Source organism: Nyctibius grandis, chromosome 5 (genome assembly GCF_013368605.1).
Source record: "Nyctibius grandis isolate bNycGra1 chromosome 5, bNycGra1.pri, whole genome shotgun sequence".
Taxonomy (NCBI): Eukaryota; Metazoa; Chordata; class Aves; order Nyctibiiformes; family Nyctibiidae; genus Nyctibius; species Nyctibius grandis.
The window spans coordinates 47,542,024-47,562,952 of record NC_090662.1 but is presented as its reverse complement, the minus strand read 5'-3'; the positions used below and the strand labels follow the sequence as shown (position 1 = coordinate 47,562,952).

The 20,929-nt window shown below is 38.4% G+C and overlaps 1 protein-coding gene across 1 annotated transcript in view; it reads right to left on the bottom strand.

Annotated features, from left to right (window-relative positions):
- The window catches only part of PTPRQ (protein tyrosine phosphatase receptor type Q), a 110,534-nt gene that overhangs the window by 46,514 nt on the left and 43,091 nt on the right, over positions 1–20,929 (bottom strand). The window contains exons 20-26 of the mRNA XM_068401737.1: positions 19,682–19,847; positions 18,914–19,204; positions 18,363–18,638; positions 17,039–17,190; positions 15,042–15,183; positions 12,534–12,803; positions 2,096–2,428 (exon numbers count right to left, since the gene is read on the bottom strand). Coding sequence (XP_068257838.1) covers positions 2,096–2,428; positions 12,534–12,803; positions 15,042–15,183; positions 17,039–17,190; positions 18,363–18,638; positions 18,914–19,204; positions 19,682–19,847 — 1,630 coding nt within the window. The remainder of the gene's footprint in view (positions 1–2,095; positions 2,429–12,533; positions 12,804–15,041; positions 15,184–17,038; positions 17,191–18,362; positions 18,639–18,913; positions 19,205–19,681; positions 19,848–20,929) is intronic.

Genomic DNA, 20,929 nt, shown 5'->3' with positions numbered 1-20,929 from the left:
CAGGGAAGCTCCCAGCACTGCTGAAGCACGCTGGAGCTGCCAGCTGGCTACCCAGCTGTGACATGTCGCGTTCCTCTTTTTTTCCTCCTCAGCTGATTGCCATTACCCCAGGAAAAAGACCAGCACCCAGCCATGGTATCTGGAATAGTGCCCATGCTTCCTTGACTCCACAGTGGTGTGTTTTATAGGCAGCTCATCTCTTGATGTCTCACTCGTTTAGATCACAGGAAATTTGTTGCTGCCCACTTCCCTCACCACAGACACAGCCCAGCTGCCTCAGACACTTGGGCTGGAAGAACTGGTGGAACTTTTTAAACTTTTACCCCACCACCATTTGTTAAACTAGCTAATATAGAGCACACAGAGGATCTACTGCTGAGAACAACACTGTATTGGTATGGAAAGGGCTGTGCAGTCTAATGAGATTTTTATACTTTTAACTACCATCTCCTCAGTGGAACTGATAGGAAACTAGTTCTCTCTCAAACTAAATTATCCCTCTTCAGAGAGGAAATGATAATGAGGATCCTACCTTTATGTGATTATATGTGTTTTCATTATCTGCCTCTCCGTCCAGTTTAAATCCCTAACTTGCCTAAACTCAGCAACAATTTTTTGAAGATATTTGCATATGCCAGCAGCTGAGATCTGTCCATCTAATAGTAAGAAATCTCCCCAGAGCTGTTGGCTCAAAAGTTGCACAAATTCTGTTAGCTATTTTCTGCTCCATCTGGGGTTATATGTTATGGCTATTATATGGGGGTTTTTATTTTTTTTTCACTTTCATTTCAAATATTGCTTTAATTTACAGGCATATCATCCCCATAAGAACCACTGGACAAAGAAAGTAAGTGCACATGAGAATGACTCTGCAGCTGATTCCAGCACTTCTCAGTCCAAAGGACTGCTTCTGTGCTTTATATGAAAAATGGGCTGTTGTGATGTTTACTATCACGGTGTCCAAATCGCTTTGCCCTTTGGGGCTTAGAATTTCTATGTTGTAATTTCTCATCTGCAAATGAAGACGACAATATTTCCTTACCTAGTGAAAAAATTGTGAGGTATTTAAAGATAGATGGCTGTATTACTGCACAGAGAGTGCACAGATACTATAAAAAGCATTACATAAAAGCCTCCTGGATTCACATCACATGATTGTAAAAACTTGAATGGAACAAAGTATGTGGGCCATTGAATAGTCCTTGGTACACAGCTGTTTAAGTCCTTGGCATCTCTATTGCAATTACTTTGGAAGGGGAAAGGAGTGAAGGACCTGTGATTTAGTCAGGCGACTCATGGTGGTTCTCAGTTGTTCTACACGGGCCAGAGGCCGGATTTCAGATGTGCTCTGACCTAGGCTGGCTGTGGACTGGAAGGGAAGGTCATAAGTCAACATGACAACTTCCTAAATAATTTATGTTTCACATCCCCCTCTCTCAAATATCTAGAGATTACTTACCTGTGACAACTAACTCTTCTCTTACTTGGAACCCGAAATCCTCAGCTGAGGCATGACAGTCCTAATATGTGTCATGACAGTCCTGTAGATGTTACATGGCTACTCTGATTTGTAATCTCTTTAGGTGGATATGGTATTAGAAAGAAACCTGAATTCCTCTGAAATTATTGCTTAAATTCTATTGCCAGGAATGTAAAGCAGAATTTCAGGAAAGTGTTATGACCTTAGAGAACAGACTTTTAGTCAAAGAAAGAATTACAAAAAGGACTACTTTTCATTGACACACCCCACATGTAGAGATGGATTGAAAATGGTGTATCAACCCAAAGTAGCCAAAATTCAGACTTACCAATTCTAGATGTGGAGTAGGGCTGAGGAATGAAATTGCTGTTGGGTAAGCAGTAAATATAGTAGAGCATCCAAAAGGCATTAAAATCTGAAGTAGTGTCAAGTATGCACACCTACCACATGATTTATATCATGATATTTCATATGTGAAGAGTCGCAAAAAATCCTTATTAACTTCACTAATATTGTATGTCTATGAAGAAATAACTTCTACCAAGTGTTCTTGCTTATTTAGATGAACATCAGATTGTTATAGCATTACAACACATAGCAAATATTCTTACTTACAGCCAGGAAGTGTTTGCGTAGAAATCCAAGGTGAGGAACTGCCATAACCAACATTTGTACTGGCAGCAACTGCAAATCTGTACCATCTGTATTTTTTCAGTCCATACACTGTCTCTTCTATCCGGTCATCCACCACATTTTCATATAAATATTGATGCATCTCATATTCAATACATTCCTTAGTTTCCCAGTCACTGCAGTGGATGGACTGTAGCTGTGTGGTAATCTTGTAGTTTTGAAAGTAGCCAAGGATAGATTTCGGTGATCTCCAATTCAAGGTCACACTTGTTGATTGCACATTGGAAAAAACAATATCCCTGGGAGCACTAGGAACTACAAATTAAAACACTTGTAAGATATCTTCCTTTGAATGAAAAGAGATTGCAACTATAACCCTTCTATCCAGTGTTGAAAAAATATTTTAATAAGCCTGTCTAAAGACAAAGATTCAATTTCATATGGTTCATAAGGAGTAATTCCATTGGTGTAAATCACACTGTACATATATAGGTGGCATACGTTTACTATAGCTTTTGAAATAAAGAAAAATGCTTTTAGGTGTGGCATGCAGGGGCAGCTTTGAGAGGTGTGACATTGCTGTTGCTACATTTGAGGCTATGTCTCAACTGGGGGAAGGAATATCAAAGTTATTTTTGGCCTACCCATAACATCTTTTACTGCTGTTGCTAACTGGGATTCCTCAGCTCTAACTTAGAAATACTAATTTGTCTCCCTCTCTGTTGATAACATGTGAAATCCTCAAGCAGTGCCTCAAGGTTTCATAAGCGTCCTGTTTCACCTGAATGAAAAGTACCAATACATGCAATATGTTTGTCCAAGTTCTTTACAAGCTGGTCAGTAAACAGCAGATTAAGAGAACGCCAACAGGAAGAGCTAAATGATATGGCAATACAAAGCAAAAAAATAAACTTCCCATAAACTTTGCTTCTATGTATTTATATACATATGTATATGTGGGTATACACAGGTCATATTCATGTGCATGGAGACAGTAGTGCATGGACGTACATACATACACATACACGCATGCACATACATTTATCGATATCTATATTAAGCTAACAGTGTACTCCCAGCTCTCCCAGACTGGATGCAACATATGGTTTTGTGCTATATCACATAGTCATACAGTAAGCTAATATTATCTCTAAGACTCTGTAAGATAATACTAATACTCTCTGTGGCAAAAACTGTGCAGAGAAGTCAGCTCAGAAATAATTTCGTGCACTTAGCTTTAAAGAGTGCTTTATAGAGTCTTTGGGGGAAGAAGTATCACTGGTAAAAGAAAAACACATGATACATTCTCAAACTGAAACTGAAGAAGCCCCAAGGCTCACATAAAGAATAAAAGGATCTCAGACCAGCGTTACTGGGGAAGAAAGAGAAAACCCTCCATTTTTTGTCAGCCTTGTGGGAATACCTGATCTCTGCTTTCATCTGCAACAATTTGTTTATAAAAGTCATCATAATATAACAAGCTGAAGCCTGTCCACTAAATATGAATATTTAACAAGAAATGTAAACTCTGAGTCAAGCCAAGCTGTGATGACAAAAAGGTTGAGAAATTCAAACCCCTTCAAATGAGCCCAAAGCAGGTGGAGCCTGCAGGAGAGGGGTCAGCCACAGGAACCATAGACGCCTCCCCTGTCCTTCTGCTCAGCTCTCACGCACGTGTCCACAACATCGCAGCATGCAATAGCCCCATATGCTCCCACCCTGCTACACACTAAGCAGACACAGAACAAGAGCAAACTGTCTAAGCAAAAAATCTTTGCTAGAGACAACTTTCATCATCATACTCTATACTATCAAAATTAAAGTTGTTTTGCTCTGTTGTTATTAGCATGAAGAGAAGCACAGGAAGTAGTAAATAAAAACAAACCAGGCAGTAAACTTCTTGCTTGATCACAGTTTTGGAGATGTAATGCTCAGTTTGTCCACTTTCAAAAAAATAAACACTGCTATATTTTCATAATAGCTTTATAAACTGTATTTGATACTTGTGTGAATTACAAGAAAGGGCTTAGTTTGACCATTAGTTAATGGAAAATAAAGGCAGAGAAATGTTCAATGGTTACTATAAAAAAAATGTATTTTTCCTTGAAAAATCCTCTACTGTATTGTAATATGTTATTAATATCTGTTCAGATACTGCAAAGAATATGAATCTTACACACTCAATTATGATGATGATAAAATGTGGGATAGAATGCATAAAACTATTTCAGTGAAATAAAAGTCACCACCCAGTCTCACTCTGAACTTGAATCAAAGTATTTTTAAGACCCAATACCATATATTCCAGGAATTTAAAAATTAAGAATCAGCAATTCCAAAGACATCAGAACAGATAAAAATTAAAAGAATTTAAGAAAATTCAGTTCTCCTCCTTCTCACTCAAAGGGGATTACTCTTTTTAGATAAGGAATATGACCTCACCTTCCCAGGCACACGACTCCAGGAACTCTTGCTGCGACGGGAACAGCCAGCACTGGCAGGTTTGGAATAAAAGTGTGAAAGTATGCAACATGGAGATGGAAACAACTGGCTCTAATGCCTCTTAGTCTACCATTACTAACTTCCATCTGCTGAAAGCTGATTATTGGACTATTCTCGAATTTAAATGAAAGACTGGATCAAATACTGAAACAGGGGCTGGGACTAAAGAAGATAGTAACTGGTTGCTTGCTGGGTGCCAAGAGGAAGGTGGAAATATATACCTTCACTTGCTCAAATGTGCAGCTGGTAGAGCCATGGCTGGCACAACTGCAGTCTCTGCACCTAAAACAAGGCAGGTTAAAGAGGCTAGTCACAGGCAGAAAGAGCAGTGCCCATGCTCTAGCCAGCATGGTGCGCTTTCCTTCTCAAGGAGAACACCCTGTTCCCCCAGTTTCAACATGGATGATGCCATCAAAAAGAATTGAGAGCTAGCAGTGTTGCAGTAAGGATGGAAAAGACGTTTGACAGTTTTACAAACTAGGAATGATATCAGGAAAAATAGCAGTGGCTCTGATTTGGGGCTCTCACACAGAACAACAAAAGTCTAATAAAGCCAGCCTCCATGAGCTCTCCTTGTATTTCTTGGAAAGAGACAAACTCCCAGAGAGCAGGGGAAAGAACAAGGTGCAGGAAAATGATGGTTTGCTTTCCACCTGTCCCCTACAGAAGAGTCCTTTTTCCTGCTGACTACAGAGGCAACCCATGCAAATTACTATCACAAGGCTGAAGTTAGTCCCTGTGATCATCCCAGTGAGTAAAGCTACACCAAAATCACCATTTCAAAAGATAAGCTTGCAGGTATCAAGACAATAGACAGATTAGACAAGTACTTCTTTCCTACAAAAGCTTTTCTTTCTATTTTATGTCATCATTTTTCCAGTTTACTAAGACCCATATACACAAAATATTTCTAACCTACAAAAGAAAGGGTCAGTTGGCAGAAGATGTAGGAAAATTTTCTCCATCAGTGCCTAGACAGATCTTTAAAATGGAGTCAGAGCCTTAGACATTAGTCAGTTTAATATCTAGTCCATTTTACCTCATTGCTTACATAGACAAATTAAATATAAATGTAACCCCTCATTAGAACAAATGAAAAGTTGTGATCTGAATCCGGAGCAAGTCAGAGGTTTGCTCTGAGGACCACAGTGAGGAGCAGTGACACCCAGTGGCACAGTGCCTCTTGCACTTGATGATTGTGCTCAATGAGACAATTTCAAGACAACTCTGCTACTGGGTTACAAATACAAAAAGGATTACAATTACTCTAGCATGGAGAATCAGATGTCCATTCCTCAAGAATGAATAAAATTCCCCCAACTTTTTCTGTCCACAGATGGTACTGATTTGAACAAACCATTCCATGCCTCCTAGAGTAATCCTGCAGCTTGTTTAAATTTTCTAAACATGACTCAACTATGATGAAGTGATCACTGTTCACACTAAAAAAAATTAAAGCCAAAAATTGCATCTTTGTCAATTATTCTTTCAGATTAAATTGGAACTGTAACAAAGACTTATGTATCTGTTCTTATACACTGTTGCTTTGAGATGTGCCTAACAGGAACTTTATTATTATTCCTGGATTCCAGAAAGTTGCATTTAAAGAAAAGGCATGAAAAAGGCCGTGTTTGTGGTGGTGTAGGACATTAGTTGTCCAGGACTGTGCTCTGATTAGCTAGCTGACATTCTAGTGCTAATCCCATATTTAAATTTCCCAGGATTCATGGGTAGGACCCCTTAAGTCTCATCATCATCTGACAGTCTTTCCCTATTGAATTACATGGCATTTACTATAATAATTCAGCTAGCTCTGGGAGTAGGGAGTTTTTCAAAGTCTGAAATTTTTGGTGCAATGATGTACTCTATCATTTTCCATTTAATAGCTTTTAATTCAGCTTCTGAAAGCCAGCCAGGGAGTTGGCAGAGAGGCTGGCCGTGAAATGCTGGTGAATTCAGTTTCTGGACTGGAGGAGGAATGAGGTATTTTCAGGTTCATCCACCATTGTTCACATGATGGCCAAACTCCAATAAAAAGTTCCTAAAGCCAGATCCACATGGGATTTTAAGCTCCTAAAACCTATTTACGTGCCTGAACTCCCACTGAAGCTGACAGTAAGCTAAGCACCTAAATAGAAGTTACTTTCAAAGATCTTGGCCCTGGTTCCCTATGCTCATCTGGCTGCAATGCTAATCAGTCCTTCCAAAGCTGGTGGACTGCTCTGAGATTAAGTTTTTATTTGAGAACCTACATGAAAGGAAATTCCTGGTAGAAAAAGTACCAGGACTGTGCAAAGACTCAGATCAAGTTGAACTGGGCCAGCAGAACCAGTTCAAATCAACAGAAATACTCCGTAGAAAAAAAATCTTACAATGCAAAGATAACCTAAGGGCAGCAAAGGACACAAACAAAAAAAATCTACTGAGAAAAGAGAGAAGTTACGGCTTTCTGTAAAGACTTCTGTGGAAAGCAATGACTACAGCTGCATGGGCCGGGAACAGAAGATGGTAATATGATATGGCATAGTTCCTAACAAAGTTAATAAAAAAAGTCTGCCTACAGAACAGCTGCTTGTAGCTGGAGTTTGGATTAAAAGAACAGCGGCAGCCTAGAAGTCTGTTCGGTGGTATTATAAGCATCAATAGGAGGAAAGTAAAGAACAAAGTAGAACAGATAGCAGTGGGCATACAACAAGAGTCTACAGCAAATTGAGGTATCTGAACAGAAAATGAATATTCTGTATTGATTATTAATTTTTGAAAGCTTAGTTACCCAAAGGAGTTCCCTGGGTTAAGCTGATATCCCTAATCATACTAAATATACTCCAGTATAGACTGCTAACTTCAGGGGGAATCATCATGATACAAAGTCCTGCTTAGTATGAACCAGGACATCACAAATAAGTCCCAAGTGATTTTACTAACATAAAAATGTAAAAAAGTGTAGACTGTTTTTCCCATGACTTGGGACTGATACTATCAGACATGCTTTAAAGGAAATTGCACAGTTGAGAACACATCTTAAAAACCCTCCTTGGATTGCGTCTCCTAGTCCTTAGCATATTAGAAAATTCAGTCTCTAACTACGGGATCTAAGTACTGAAAAATCAAATCCTACAAATGTAAGGAGAAGTGCACACCTTGAAGCGAAGCTTAGAAAAGTAGTGAAAAACTGTTAGTATTGCAGTCTGAAATTAAATAAGAATGCTCAGCTTTCCGACAAACAGGACCACTGTCTACTTTTCAGCAAACAATTTATTTGATCTGTAAATGCATTCAATGTCAGCTTTGTATGTATATGTCACCACCATTTCTTATACATTAATCTGGAGTTGACCTAGTCCTTAAAAAAATATTTCTTTCATCCTACACTATATGATTCTTCTATTTTTATCTACCTGCTTATAAAAATAACATCAATGCAATTTCATTGGCAGCAACAAAGTGATCATTGCATTTGTCTATTGAAGATTTGCCATAAACATCAAAGCCATTAACTGACATTTGGACATACCAACTAATCAGAAAATCCAAAAATAAAATCCACATTACATTAAGAGAATAGAAATCTGGTAAAAAAAAATCAATTTCAGTCATCTTGGAAAGAATTGCTTCAAAGATTCTTAGTCATAATTCACTCTGCAATTTTTGGATGGTTTAATACAGTTTGGAAAAGCGAACTTGCAGCATTGATTGAATATGTGAAATACACTGCTTTTATCTGTAGTAGAGACAAGTACACCAAAGCTCTTCCATTTCCAATGCATTGTCTCTGCAGTAGCTTGGTTCCTCTGGATAACCAGGCCAACACACTGCACTGTACGCTGCATTGCACGTCGTGCTTGGGGCCCTAACGACTGCTTTAGAGTATGGACTTAAATATTTCTTCCAGTGCATTATGGTCATCTGTAGTTCTCTTCACTAGAGAGAGGAAGTGAGTTCACAGTTAATGAGGAAATTCATGTAACCCCAACTCATAGAGCTGCCATGAGCTGCCGCATTCTAAGAAAAGGATTTACGGTGAAGGAAACGGACCACTTTCTTGGATATGAAGAAGGCTTTAAGACCATGCTACGTTTTGTGCTCCTCACAGGCCTGGATGAAAAAAAGGCCCACTTTTTGCAATGGGCACCTCCATCCTGGAGGTACAAACCCAGAATCTTTAAAGGTTCCCCTGTACAGACGGTAAAGACATTTTTTGCACAAGTAACAACAGAGGATGATAATTTGCCACCTCCACACCAAAACTTCTCCATTACCAATCCTTTTAGGCATTACTCTCCTTCATACACACGGCATATTTCTGTGTATAGCTACAATTTAGTACTGGCCAGCAAAATTAAGCACAGATTAAACTAAAAAATGTTTCCTGGACAAATTCCTAGCCATATTTCTTTTAAATGTAAGTTATGATGAATCTCTGTTTAGTAGAAAACAAATGGTAAGGACTGTCACTGCAGTACAATGAGGGGCTCAACCTGTTCCAAGGCTCTGTGTTCAGTTATAATAGTTATAGTAGGACTAGCAGTAAGGAGGGAAAAATTACTCTGCATGTCTTAATACTATAATCAATACGATTAATATTTTCAGTGAAGAATGAAAAGTCTATGAAGAAAAATCTAACTTAAAAAAATTGAAAGCAGCAGCAGTTTTCTTTTGATTATTCATGCTTTGAACCCCCCAAGTAGCTTTTTAATAGTTTTATTTTTATTCTTAACTGAATGACTATGACACTTGTCCCAGACTTTTGAGTTAACTGAATCTTCACAGCTTTAGTGTGCCTTTTGGAGAAGTTTCCTACCATTTTATGGCTCTTTCTCCCTTCTAAAAGCTCACTCAACCTTAATGAAATTTCATTTTAATATGTGCATTTTCTTGAAAATAATCCAAGGATAGCTATTCAGTCATAAAATCCTAACTCATTTATGCATGTGTACTTGCTATATTATCTTTAATACTCTGTATAATATATTTAAACACAAAGTAATATTACCCTTAAGGTCGACAATTTTTATAACATACTGCAACCTGGCAGAAGTGGTTTACCACAACAATGGAGCTAGATTAGACAAAAAACACTACTAATCTCCTCATAAATTTAATCTTTGTGATTCATGTTTAATTGTACCCAGATACGAACAAATTTACCTCAAAAAAAAGGCAAATAATCTTGCTAAGAATGTAAAGGTCAAACACTACGCAGTGAGACCCTGAGCCAAATTTGATTTCACTTTATGTCAGAAATAAATGCATTGTAAGTGACTCAGTGCTGGCTACATATTCTGTGACTAATCTTAGACCACCATAAATAAGAAGCTGACAACAGCTATAAAACTGTTTCCATTCCCAACCATGAATTTACAATTCCTAGTACCCAGTCACCACAAAACAATTCATGCAAAAACACACTTAAGGAAATGTCCTAATAATAACTAGTTTGTTGTAAATATGACTAAGCAACAACATGTAAGACAATGATAAAACGGCAAGAAAGGGTCTGTGCAGTGCATGTGGCAAAAAATACATGTATTGTAGTGTAAATCCTTTACTCAGGAAAACTCCCAGTGATAAGACACATAAACCACATGTTGTTACAAAATAAAGTCTGTTTTTTTTCTCCTGCTAGTACAACTCTATGTAACATAGACCACAACAGACTAGTAGTCTGTCTCTCAAGTCCAGGCTTAATACCACATCCACAGCTTCTCCAGGCTTTCCTCAAGCATCAATTAATTGCCAACCCCAAATTTCTCAGAAATCCCAACAATTAACTTTCCCAGGTGCCAGGCTTCTTTAACACTACTAGTAGCCTTTTCCCCATACTCCAAGAAGTGAGGTACCTAGGAAGCCTCCTGGTCTCCTCTATATCAGAGGATAACATGCCTCCTATAAGACTATCTCCAAAACTTCTGTGTTTTGGATGAGTCCAGTTTTAATTGTCCATTGGCCCACCTGTCTGCACACCCATCTCCAGTTTCAGTTTTACTTGAGCTCTGAGTCTCAGCTGGCTGTTCAGCAGCCCTGATTTAAAAGAAAGGGTGGAGAATTACCACTGCAGTTTAGTGTACTCAGGTGCACGCTCACGCTCATCCACGTTCAACACAGCAGTTAAGCTGATTATAGTATTTCCAGCCAACACTGTAAGATACAAGTATGTTCATCTCTCATATTTAAACAATGCTTCCTTCAGAAGTGGGTTTTGAACCCTGCCAATGGACAGAAGTTTCTGAGCAAACAAGAGGGCGAGTGACCCAGGCAGAAGTCTTAAATCACCAAGGAGCTGGACCAGAGGGGACCAACAGGGATCAGAAAATGGCAGAATTTGTAGGGGGGCTGTTGTTGATCAGGAAGCCAATTCAGAGAGGACATTTTTACCAGAAACAGGAATGAATGTGCCACCTCATTGTTCAAATAGGGGATGTGGCCAGGCTTTAGTGAAATGGGCTGTATTATGAGGAGGGGCAGTCATCAAAGCACAACCCAGACTATTTTCATAATGTTGGTTGCATTATGCCTGCAAGGGGCTGCTCTGGTTATCCTCATTTGGAGCTCAGCCATTTGATCTGGAACCAAAGCAGTAGTAGTTCAGCTGACGATACAGACAAGGTCTAGATTCATTCAGACATACACATCCGCAAGTCTAATTTTAAGAAGTGTGCAAATCAAAGCTCAGAGGGGGGCACTAAGGCTTTGTGAATAGGAGAGATCCAAAGGCTGGACCTAAAGAGGTGCATGCTGCTCAGGAAGCTACCAACAGGAAGTCTAGGCATAAGGGTAAGTCTGATCTCCTCCAAGTTTAGATGTCTGATTCAAGTCTGCGTGTTAGAGCTGCCGCCCTGCGCTTGTCATCCAGAACCTAAAACCCGTCACTGACATAGGCTCTTCTATTATTTCACAGAACTGAGCAGAACTCATTCTTTCAGTTAAAATACATATGTGAATGAATGCTGCCACTCATCTTTTAAGTTACTCGATAACTTAGTAATTAAAGTATTATGAAAGTTAGGTTCGGTTCCTAAACCAGGGGATACAGTTGTGCCCTCCCCATCCCATCCCCAAGTTTCCTAATGATCCAGCTGTTCTGAATTAAAAGAGCACCTCAACTCCACTGCATGAATTGATGTCACTGAAGAGGAAACAGCAATAGGAACTAAATGCAGTAATTGCTCCAGTAATTCGATGGGAAGGTGAAGTCTTGTTCTGGACCCTACTTGCTGAACATTATTTTTTATTGTTATACTGAACTATCACTGAAGAAGTAAAAAACAAGAGAAACAATCCCAAGAGCAGAAATCGTCCCTAACTGGGGAAGAGAGCTGAAACAGGCATTTACTTCCTGGACTGAGCACTGGGCTCCTCTCCATTTCCAGTTTAGAAGCTAGGCACATAGCTATTTACACAGAAGCAACACTGTATTTTGCAAAGAATTTCATCTCCAAGTGCATAAAGAAGTTTCAGGTGCCAGATGAAAGCACAGCTAGGATTAGGTGAAGCGTACGTGGGGAGAGAAAGGAAGATAGATTCTAGGTGACAATTTTTCACTCCAATGCCAAAAAAACTGCCTACGTTCTTCTTTGGATTTAGCTCAGAATTTTCTTTGTTATTAAAAAATCCTATTCATCAAGATTTATGACAAAAGTCTGCTTGAAGAAGTTAAATGCTTCCTAATTGCACAAATTCTGAACAGCTTTACTGTTCTCAACACAGAAAAAGGTACTCTGTACTTTTTAAAATAGCAATTAATTCCATTCTCATTACCAAGTATATTCTAAAACAGGAGAAAGAGGATGCCCTCCTCATCCACTATTTAAACAACAGAAGGATTTAGCTGCCTGAATTGAAGCAGGTATTTCAGGCCCGCTTGTTTCATAGTCATTATTTAAATTCAACAAAAGAATTAACTTGAATAATTAGTTACCTTTTTCTGGAAGCGTACTGGCATTGCATATCTGTTCTTCACCATCACCAGCAGATGTTGCAGCTTTTATTTTAAATTGATAAGTAAAATTGGAAAGTAGATTTCTAAAAGTATGCAAGGTATCATAAGATGAAAAATTTGTAGAATTTCCTTCAACTGTTATGATGTAATGAGTAATTACACCATTGGATAAAGCAGGAGGGTCCCACTGCACGAGGATCGATCGCCAACTTGTTGCAATACAATGAACATTCTGGACAGCATCTGGTACTTAAAAGATACACATGCACCAAAGATTAACATTCCCACACAATTAAAATGGTAATCACAGAACAATATTGTCAGAGAATCAGACCCAGCCTTCATAGCAAGGGTCAAACATTCCAGCAGCAGAAAAATTGATACTGTAAAAGAAATACATTGAGAGAACAAAAATAGGTCTTTGTCCTCATTAGACAGTTCATTTCCAACTACTATGAACATGACTGATGCTAGAGAAGAGGCCATCTATTTGGCTTTTTCCTAGCTGTGTGCTCCAATTTTATTTTCACATCTGCTTGTAGTTTCCCCATGGTTTTTTAATCAAAGTGCAGTAAAACATACACAGTAGTGTGAAATCCATATACATACTCCACGGCAGTATCAACAGCAGAAGTTCCTTATTTATGTTAGCTTTGTTTCTTTTAGGCACTGTATCATATCTCTGTCCTTTCAGCAGAGGCACGACCTGCACAGAAGTCATTGGGCAGGTTTCAGAGCTGTCATATCAATGCTATTACCTTACAGTTTCCCACCTCCTTGCTGGTTCCAGCAGGAGAAATTTTTTTAAATGCTCATAAAAATTTAGTAAAAGGTAGCAAATATTATACTAATGCTGAAAATAGAGCAATTATCTGTGAACACTTGGTTAAATAGAACAATGAATTAAAGTATCTCAGAAAGGGCTAAAGTGCTGGCTGTACCAGCTAAGAGAAAAGGAATACGTAGTGAGGGGTGCCACAACCTACTTCCTCTATTGAAACATGTCCAGGAATCCATAAAATAGTGAAAAGAATGTCAGTGAGGCACCAGAATAGAGGGAAACATGCTCATTATCACTGCATGGAGGTAAATGAATCTCTTTAAAATGATTAATTTTCTTTTCACAGTTCGAAGAAAAATCTTTTTTTAAAAAGCAGCATCTGCAGAAGAAAGAAGATTAACTGGCACTTTTAATAAAGACTAGAGACAGAATCCTTAGATGAACTCAATGAGGAACTGATGCAGCAATTGCCCAAAATCTGGGTTGGAGGGAAAGGAAACAATGCTGCAACTAGCTGAGCATAAAATCTGAGAAAAAGCTGTAAAATGACTAGATCAGGCTCCTGTGGGCAAACTCTCTCTAGCACTTCTGAAGAAAGTACCATGAGTATGGAAGGTCAGTGATGAAATGAGACAACTGATGGATGATCATGGCTCTTGGGCAGGACAACCTCCAGCTGCAGGGATCCAATAGCCAACCTGAACCAGTTCAGCGATGGTCCAGATTTCTCATGGGTTTGTAACTGCTGGGTACAATAAACAGCGTAATTTTTCCCAGAACCCCTGATTTATCAGCTCTGGAAAGAATGTTTCACTGGAAGTGTGGTCTTGAAAAACTGTAGTCACCATATGGGATCTTTTGATACCTCGTCTGCTCCCTTTGCTGTCAGTATAAAGAACCTGGGAGTTCAGACACAGCCCCCTAACCCATGCTAGTCCCCTGGCACTGACAAACCTCATAACGTATATGAGCCTGGGGATTGCTCTGACCTGGCAAAGGAGCTACAGTTTTGCACAAAGGCCAGTTTCACAAACCTGCAGAGCTCCCGGGTTCTCCTTAGTGAATGTTCAATATTCACTTTCACGTGATACAATTTTTCATTTTGAAACAACCTGCAACTTCAAAAGACGTGTAGAAGGCACAAGACAAAACTGTACATAATTAATTAATTAAGCCAGCTATACCGCGTAGTCCTCCCCAGTTGTCAGGAAGAATAAGATCTAACAAATTAGGGTATTTAATTAGTGGCTTGCTTCCTTTCCAAAAATAAATCATAAAAAATGTTAAAAATTTGTATTTGTTTAATACGATTTCCAGTTCATCTGCCAATCTTTTGTCCAGCTGCTTTTGATACTGCTAAAGTTCCAGTTATTTTCACAGGGATCTGAATTATCGCTTTGATCTGCAAAGACTGATATCTGTCTAATTTTCCTTCCTTTATCTGTGATGCTATTAAAAGATTTATAGTAGCCATATAAGCCTCTCATTTCAGATGAGGACATTTCTAATTCTACACTTCCGACACCAAACTTCAAACCCAGCCTATCCGGTGCAACAGGAATGTGAATCGGTGTTACACAGGCAGAAGACAATCAGATAGTGTTATGTTACATTTTCTTTGAAGAGAAGAGGAAGACTGTTGTTCAGCCATACAAGGAAAAAAAATATATAAACAGAACTGCAGCTTAGGAAAAGTCACGTCTAACCTGATTCCATCGTTGTAAACTGGACAGCATTACTGAACTGATTGCCATTCCCAAGCTTGGTAAATGCAGAGACACTGATAAAATAGGGGCTGAATGGTTCTAATCCAACAAGGTTTGCCTCATGGTTTGAACCTGAAATGTTCTTAAGGAAGGAAAAATTATTAGTACGCGATTAATCTGTGTAAACATTGTGGGCCTCACCTTGAACCCACTGAAATGAACAGAAGATTTAAAGCCATAGCCTTGCCTCTTCTACTCTGAGTAGCTTTCAGGCATAGTCCCTGAGCTCAACGAAAAAGAATGTAGGGTCAAATTCTTCCTTTCCCTTCTCCTCTCCCTCTTTCACTGTGGCTTGTGAGGAAGGTTTGCCACAGGATGGTATCCTAATTACCATAACATTGTTAGAACAGATTAACTCCACGTATGCCTTTTTTTACCAATACTGAAAACTCTTGTCACCTCCACACTGCCACATCAACCCCCTCTCACCTTCTGCTTCCTTACTACACCTCTGGAGTGGAAAAGGTCATGGCTCATAGCTTCTCATTTCTTTTACTTTACCTGAGCCAGACACACAGACTGATGAAGAGCTTTGAAAAAAGCTAAAAATCACAGTTCAGTTCCTGGTAGCTGTTTTTTCCCAGAGCATGCAAGGCATATTTTGTGCAAATGTTTAGAGGACTATAATAGCAGCAGAGAAGGAGCTGAATTTCAGAAAGAAAACCTGGTGAACATCTTATGGGATCCAAGTTATCAGAGAATTACGGTGTCTAACTACAATATTTCTATATAAATTGCTCTGCTTGTCTTGCTACCACAACCTAAATCTCATCTCTTGCCCATATAACATTACAAAACATGAAGAAACGTAGGGCATAGCAGATGCATTCAAGTGCTCCGGACAGTTTCTGTATTCCAGTTGGGTTTGAGTCTGCCTCAGATGGACAGTGGAGAATAATCTTTGGTGGACTCCATGAGCACCCAAAGAATGTGTTTCCAAAGGCAGTTGGCTGTAGAAACCACTGTTCCTCTTCCGTATGTGCATTGTGCTCCCCCTCTTCCAAGGATTATGGAAGAAACTGGGGTGATGCAGCACTTCATTCCACAATGGGGAATAACAGCAGACTGCATAAGGGGTAGCACAGTAGGCCACCCCATGGGGACTGATTTCCGCAATGTGTACGCTTAACAACAGCACAAGCACTTTCCTTGCATGCTAAATCTCTGCAATAAGGACTGTATTGCTGAGGGAGTTGGAGTAACGGAGCTCCTCACAGTCTCACGTGTACTGTACGCTACGTCTTAAACTCATAGCTCACTGCAGCAATGCCTTTTCCCTGCAGCTTTTCCAAGTGTCTCAGGTGAACAGAACTCACTATATAGTTTCTAAGCCTGAGACACAATCCTGGCCTTAGCTTGCTGCCCTTAGGGTTCATGGTACATTTCTTGGTGCCATCCAAGCAACCAGATTTAAGCAGTTATAAACGCCTTGATCAATTTTTGTATATAATTCTATAGCATCTATTTCAGTTAAAATTTATTCAGTTAATTCTTCTTCTGCAAAAATAAAAAAATGCAAACTTCTAAACAGCTTTTAACCATTTTCCAAGATGACTAGGAATGTCTGTCTTTCCTTTTGAAATTCCACAGATACTAAATAGCTAAACAAAAGTAGACACAAAACAAGTAACTTCTGTCATTTTCTAACATCAAACTTACACTGAAATATGAACTAAAGATTAATAAAGCTCATCATTAGTGAAATATTAGAAGCTCAAAGCAAATTAAAATCTAACAAATTTTTTCTACCTGTTTTTAAAAATTGAATTACAGGCATAGTGGGAGGGTAAGTAAACTGTCTTAACAAATAGGAATTTAGAGGAGCTTCATAATTCTAGGAGTATAACACTTAAAATATTTGTCATATATTTTGTTCCTAAAGCATGAAAAAATTATTTATCTATCTGCCAACAAACCACTGTTAATTATAAACATACCTGATAAAATAGTTTTGCAGTGTTGTTTTGATAAATCTTAAAATTATATCTCATAATAACACCATTTGGCTGAGGACTTGGATCCCATTTTAGCCACACAGAATCTGCAGTGTAGTTGGTAATGGTCAAATTCTGGGGTGGAGCTAATGGCACTGTGAAAGAGAAATGCTCTTGAGTTCCAAATTACAAATAATACAGGCAAAACCAAATACTTTGGAGAAGCAGGAGAACATATGTACGTTTGTTACCATTTGTATCAGAACTCAACAAAAGAGAAGGCTCCGGGGAGACCTCATAGCAGCCTTCCAGTATCTGAAGGGGGCCTACAGGAAAGTGGGAGAGGGGCTTTTTACAAGGACAAGTAGTGACAGGACGAGGGGGAATGGTTTTAAACTGAAAGAGGGTAGATTTAGATTAGATATTAAGAAGAAATTCTTTACTGTGAGGGTGGTGAGACACTGGAACAGGTTGCCCAGAGAAGTTGTGGCTACCCCCTCCCTGGCCGTGTTTAAGGCCAGGTTGGATGAGGCTTTGAGCAACCTGGTCTAGAAGAAAGGTGTCCCTGCCTGTGGCAGGGGGGTTGGAACTAGATGATCTTTAAGGTCCCTTCCAACCCAAACCATTCTATGATTCTATGATTCTGTGAAAACAGTACTTCATTGCTATTTTAATCTTTTTCTTTCTTTTTGGCATGAAACAAATTCCATTAATTGGGAATACATGTTTAGTCAGCAAGGGATCTTCTTAGACCGGTAAGAAATCTATTCATCACTTAAACATCCCCGTTGTCAGAACTAAGGCATTTAACAAAATCATATTACTTATATTACTGGAATGTGACATACGTCGCTTCCTACATCATATATTGAGCACAAGTCAATATATAGTTACAAGATATGTCATTTACCGTGCAGGTAAGAGGAGGTCCATGTAATGGAGACCTGAGAATGTGTCAGAAATATTTCCATGTTTTGCAATTTTTCAGTTACATGGGGTGATGAAGAGAAAGGTATTGTTGCTTGCATCAAAATCCCTGACACCTGGCAAACTGTAACACATTCCAAAGGCAAAAGAAATTTTTCCTTGGACTTATTTTTGTAATCCTATGCAGAATGTGACCTCCTCTTGCACGCTGTGGTGGGAGGAGGAGAACTCAGAAAAGACTTTGCTTGTAATGTTTCCTTCTTCTGAAAGCTCTTCACACACAGACTAATGGAAAATTAATCCCTCATCTCAGCTCTCTCAGGTCTGGTGTTCAGATCTAAGATGGATGCAGTAACATACGGACAAAATTTCAAAGTTAGTTACAAGTGAATTTGCTCACCTGACTCATCTGTGTAGAACTGAAACATGGCAGATGGACCAGGTCCTTTTACTGTTCTTGCAGCTGCATAAATGCTGTATAATGTGAATGGTAGAAGGTCTTCCAAGATGATAAAATTATTGGTGGTAGAGAATGAGTTATTCCTTTCTGGCCCAAATAAATTTAAATCATAACTTATTATAATACCACTTGGCTTAACAGGAGGGTGCCATGAAAGCATAACTGAGGTAGTTGAAAGATTGGAAAATGTTTTGATTATAGGTGCTGATTCTGGGACTACAGGAAGAAATAAAAAAGAGAAAAACAAGGATAACCTTAGAAAAACATGAGTTACAATGAAAAATGTCTTTTAGCTATCAGTTAAAGTTTTGCTCTGAGTGGAAAATTCTATTTCATGGTCTCAACACAGAAATGTGTAGCAGTTGTTTGTGTCACAAAAAAGCTTTAAGTAACATGAGAAAAATAAACACAATAGTATTTTTTTTTAGAAAGCCATTTAGTTTTTTTTTTTCTACAGTTCCTTAGGAATAAATAAAATCTACTTATCTTACCATCTTCATCAGTTCTTATATGCAGATTTAGAGCATGCAGTTCAGAAGATCCTTTATCAGTGGCTGGTGTGATTTTCAGAACATAATCAGTATATTTCTCCAGATTGTCAAAAATGATGCTTGTGTTGTAAGTGAGGAAAGACAGTATCTTACTGGTTCCCAGTTGCAATAAACTTAGAGAAACATGAAAGAAGACTAAGCCATTTGGCTGGGATGGTGGAAGCCAGCTTACATTTACAGAAGATGAGGAAATGTTTTGATAGACCAGATTTTCAACTGAACCATCTGGGACTATGAGAGATAATAAGCAAAAAATAAATGCATGGATTACAGTAATAAAGAATCCAAAACCAAAACAGAAATAAATGCCCCAAGTATGATTAGTTTGTAAATCTCATTTGTAATATTTTGTAGAGCTTTTAAAAATCATTTATGTTTCACTATCAAAAGCAAAATAACTTGGAGGCATATATGAATAATCATCCATTTTCAATTTGATTAATAAAAGACTCTTAATGATATCTTAAGACAATATTTTTATAGCTCGTACCCAAAGAAGCAGCTTGTGAACTACATTCTTAGTATTACAAAGCAAAGACAGATCAAAATGTCTTCCTTGCAAAGAAAAATACTGTAGTGTTGAAAACAGTACTTACTGGATTTTTTTTAACTTTGCCACCATAACAGTAAAATAATTTTAAAGTTAGAGAATATTTAATAAACGGAAGCACAGAGATACACTGAACATTTAAAAAGTAATTAACTTACTATCCTGATCTGTATACACGTCCATTATTTCACTGGTTTTGTTTCCATCTCCAAAAGCTGTGCTTGCAGTTACCCATAGAGTATAATGGCTGTATTTTGCCAAGTCATTCAGAACTGCAGACTGGGGCACACTGACATCACTGTCATTACCATAACTTGTGAAATTCTAAAGAAAAAAAAAAGTTTGTCGTTGAAAATGTTATTTATTCATTGATTTCTCTTTCTGGTTTCCCATTTAGCCATCACCACCACTAAGACAGATGATTCACCATAGTGTTCAGGAGACATAAACCTACACTTTGACTCCTCATGAGTCCTGATTTTTACTGAAATACTCCAGTAATTTATTGTATGATGTCTATTGTTACTCCTTGTAAGTACTACAGAGTACCTAATTGACGACTTCTGTTGTTTGTAGTTGCTGAATGCCAATCCATCATTTTTAAAACACATTAAATCTGGAATATTGCAATGTATTTATCCATATTGCATCAAGAAAACAACAGAAAAGTATCATCTGCTAATTGTTCATAGATTACATGATCACACATGTGATTACCTTGCCTGATCTGCATGAAGCAAATCAGAGGACTTCTCTCACTTTACTCCATTTTTATGAGAGTAGATCTTACAGAAAATTGTCTCATTTTGAATTTAAAACTTTCAGTGGCAGAGATGTCACTGCAACACTTGATGAACTGTTCCTTCTGTTAGTTGTCCTTTCCATTAAAACATGCCATTATTTCTAATGTAAACGTCTACACCCAGTGGATTGCGTTAAACTGAAGGAACCGACAGAATTTCTTTTCCGTGTGCAGTTACTTGCTAACAAAAGGATTGCACCAAGTCCCACTTTCTTTTGAACTATATAAAAAATTCCACTAAAACTGTGACTATTGCAATAGGTTAGTGCTCTAGATCAGCCTCTCTGAGGAAGCTATTCCTGTTTGGAACAAACCATTTTGGAAACTGAAAAGAAAAAAAAAATCAGATTATTTATGTAAGGTCAGCTATACCACATAACTGAACGTGTCAAATCAACCACTGCTTTACAGGAACCTGATTTAGATGATCCAAAGCAGTTTGGTTCATGATTTGAAAAATGTTGAGAGGTCATCCACCCCATAAGCATATTCAGCTCCAGCATTGGGTAGGAAGTCAAAGCTTTGCTCCTGATTTGAAGAGTCAGTATCGCTCCTCTCCAGCAGTCGCATTGCCCCGTTGAGCAGATGGCATGGGCAGCACTTC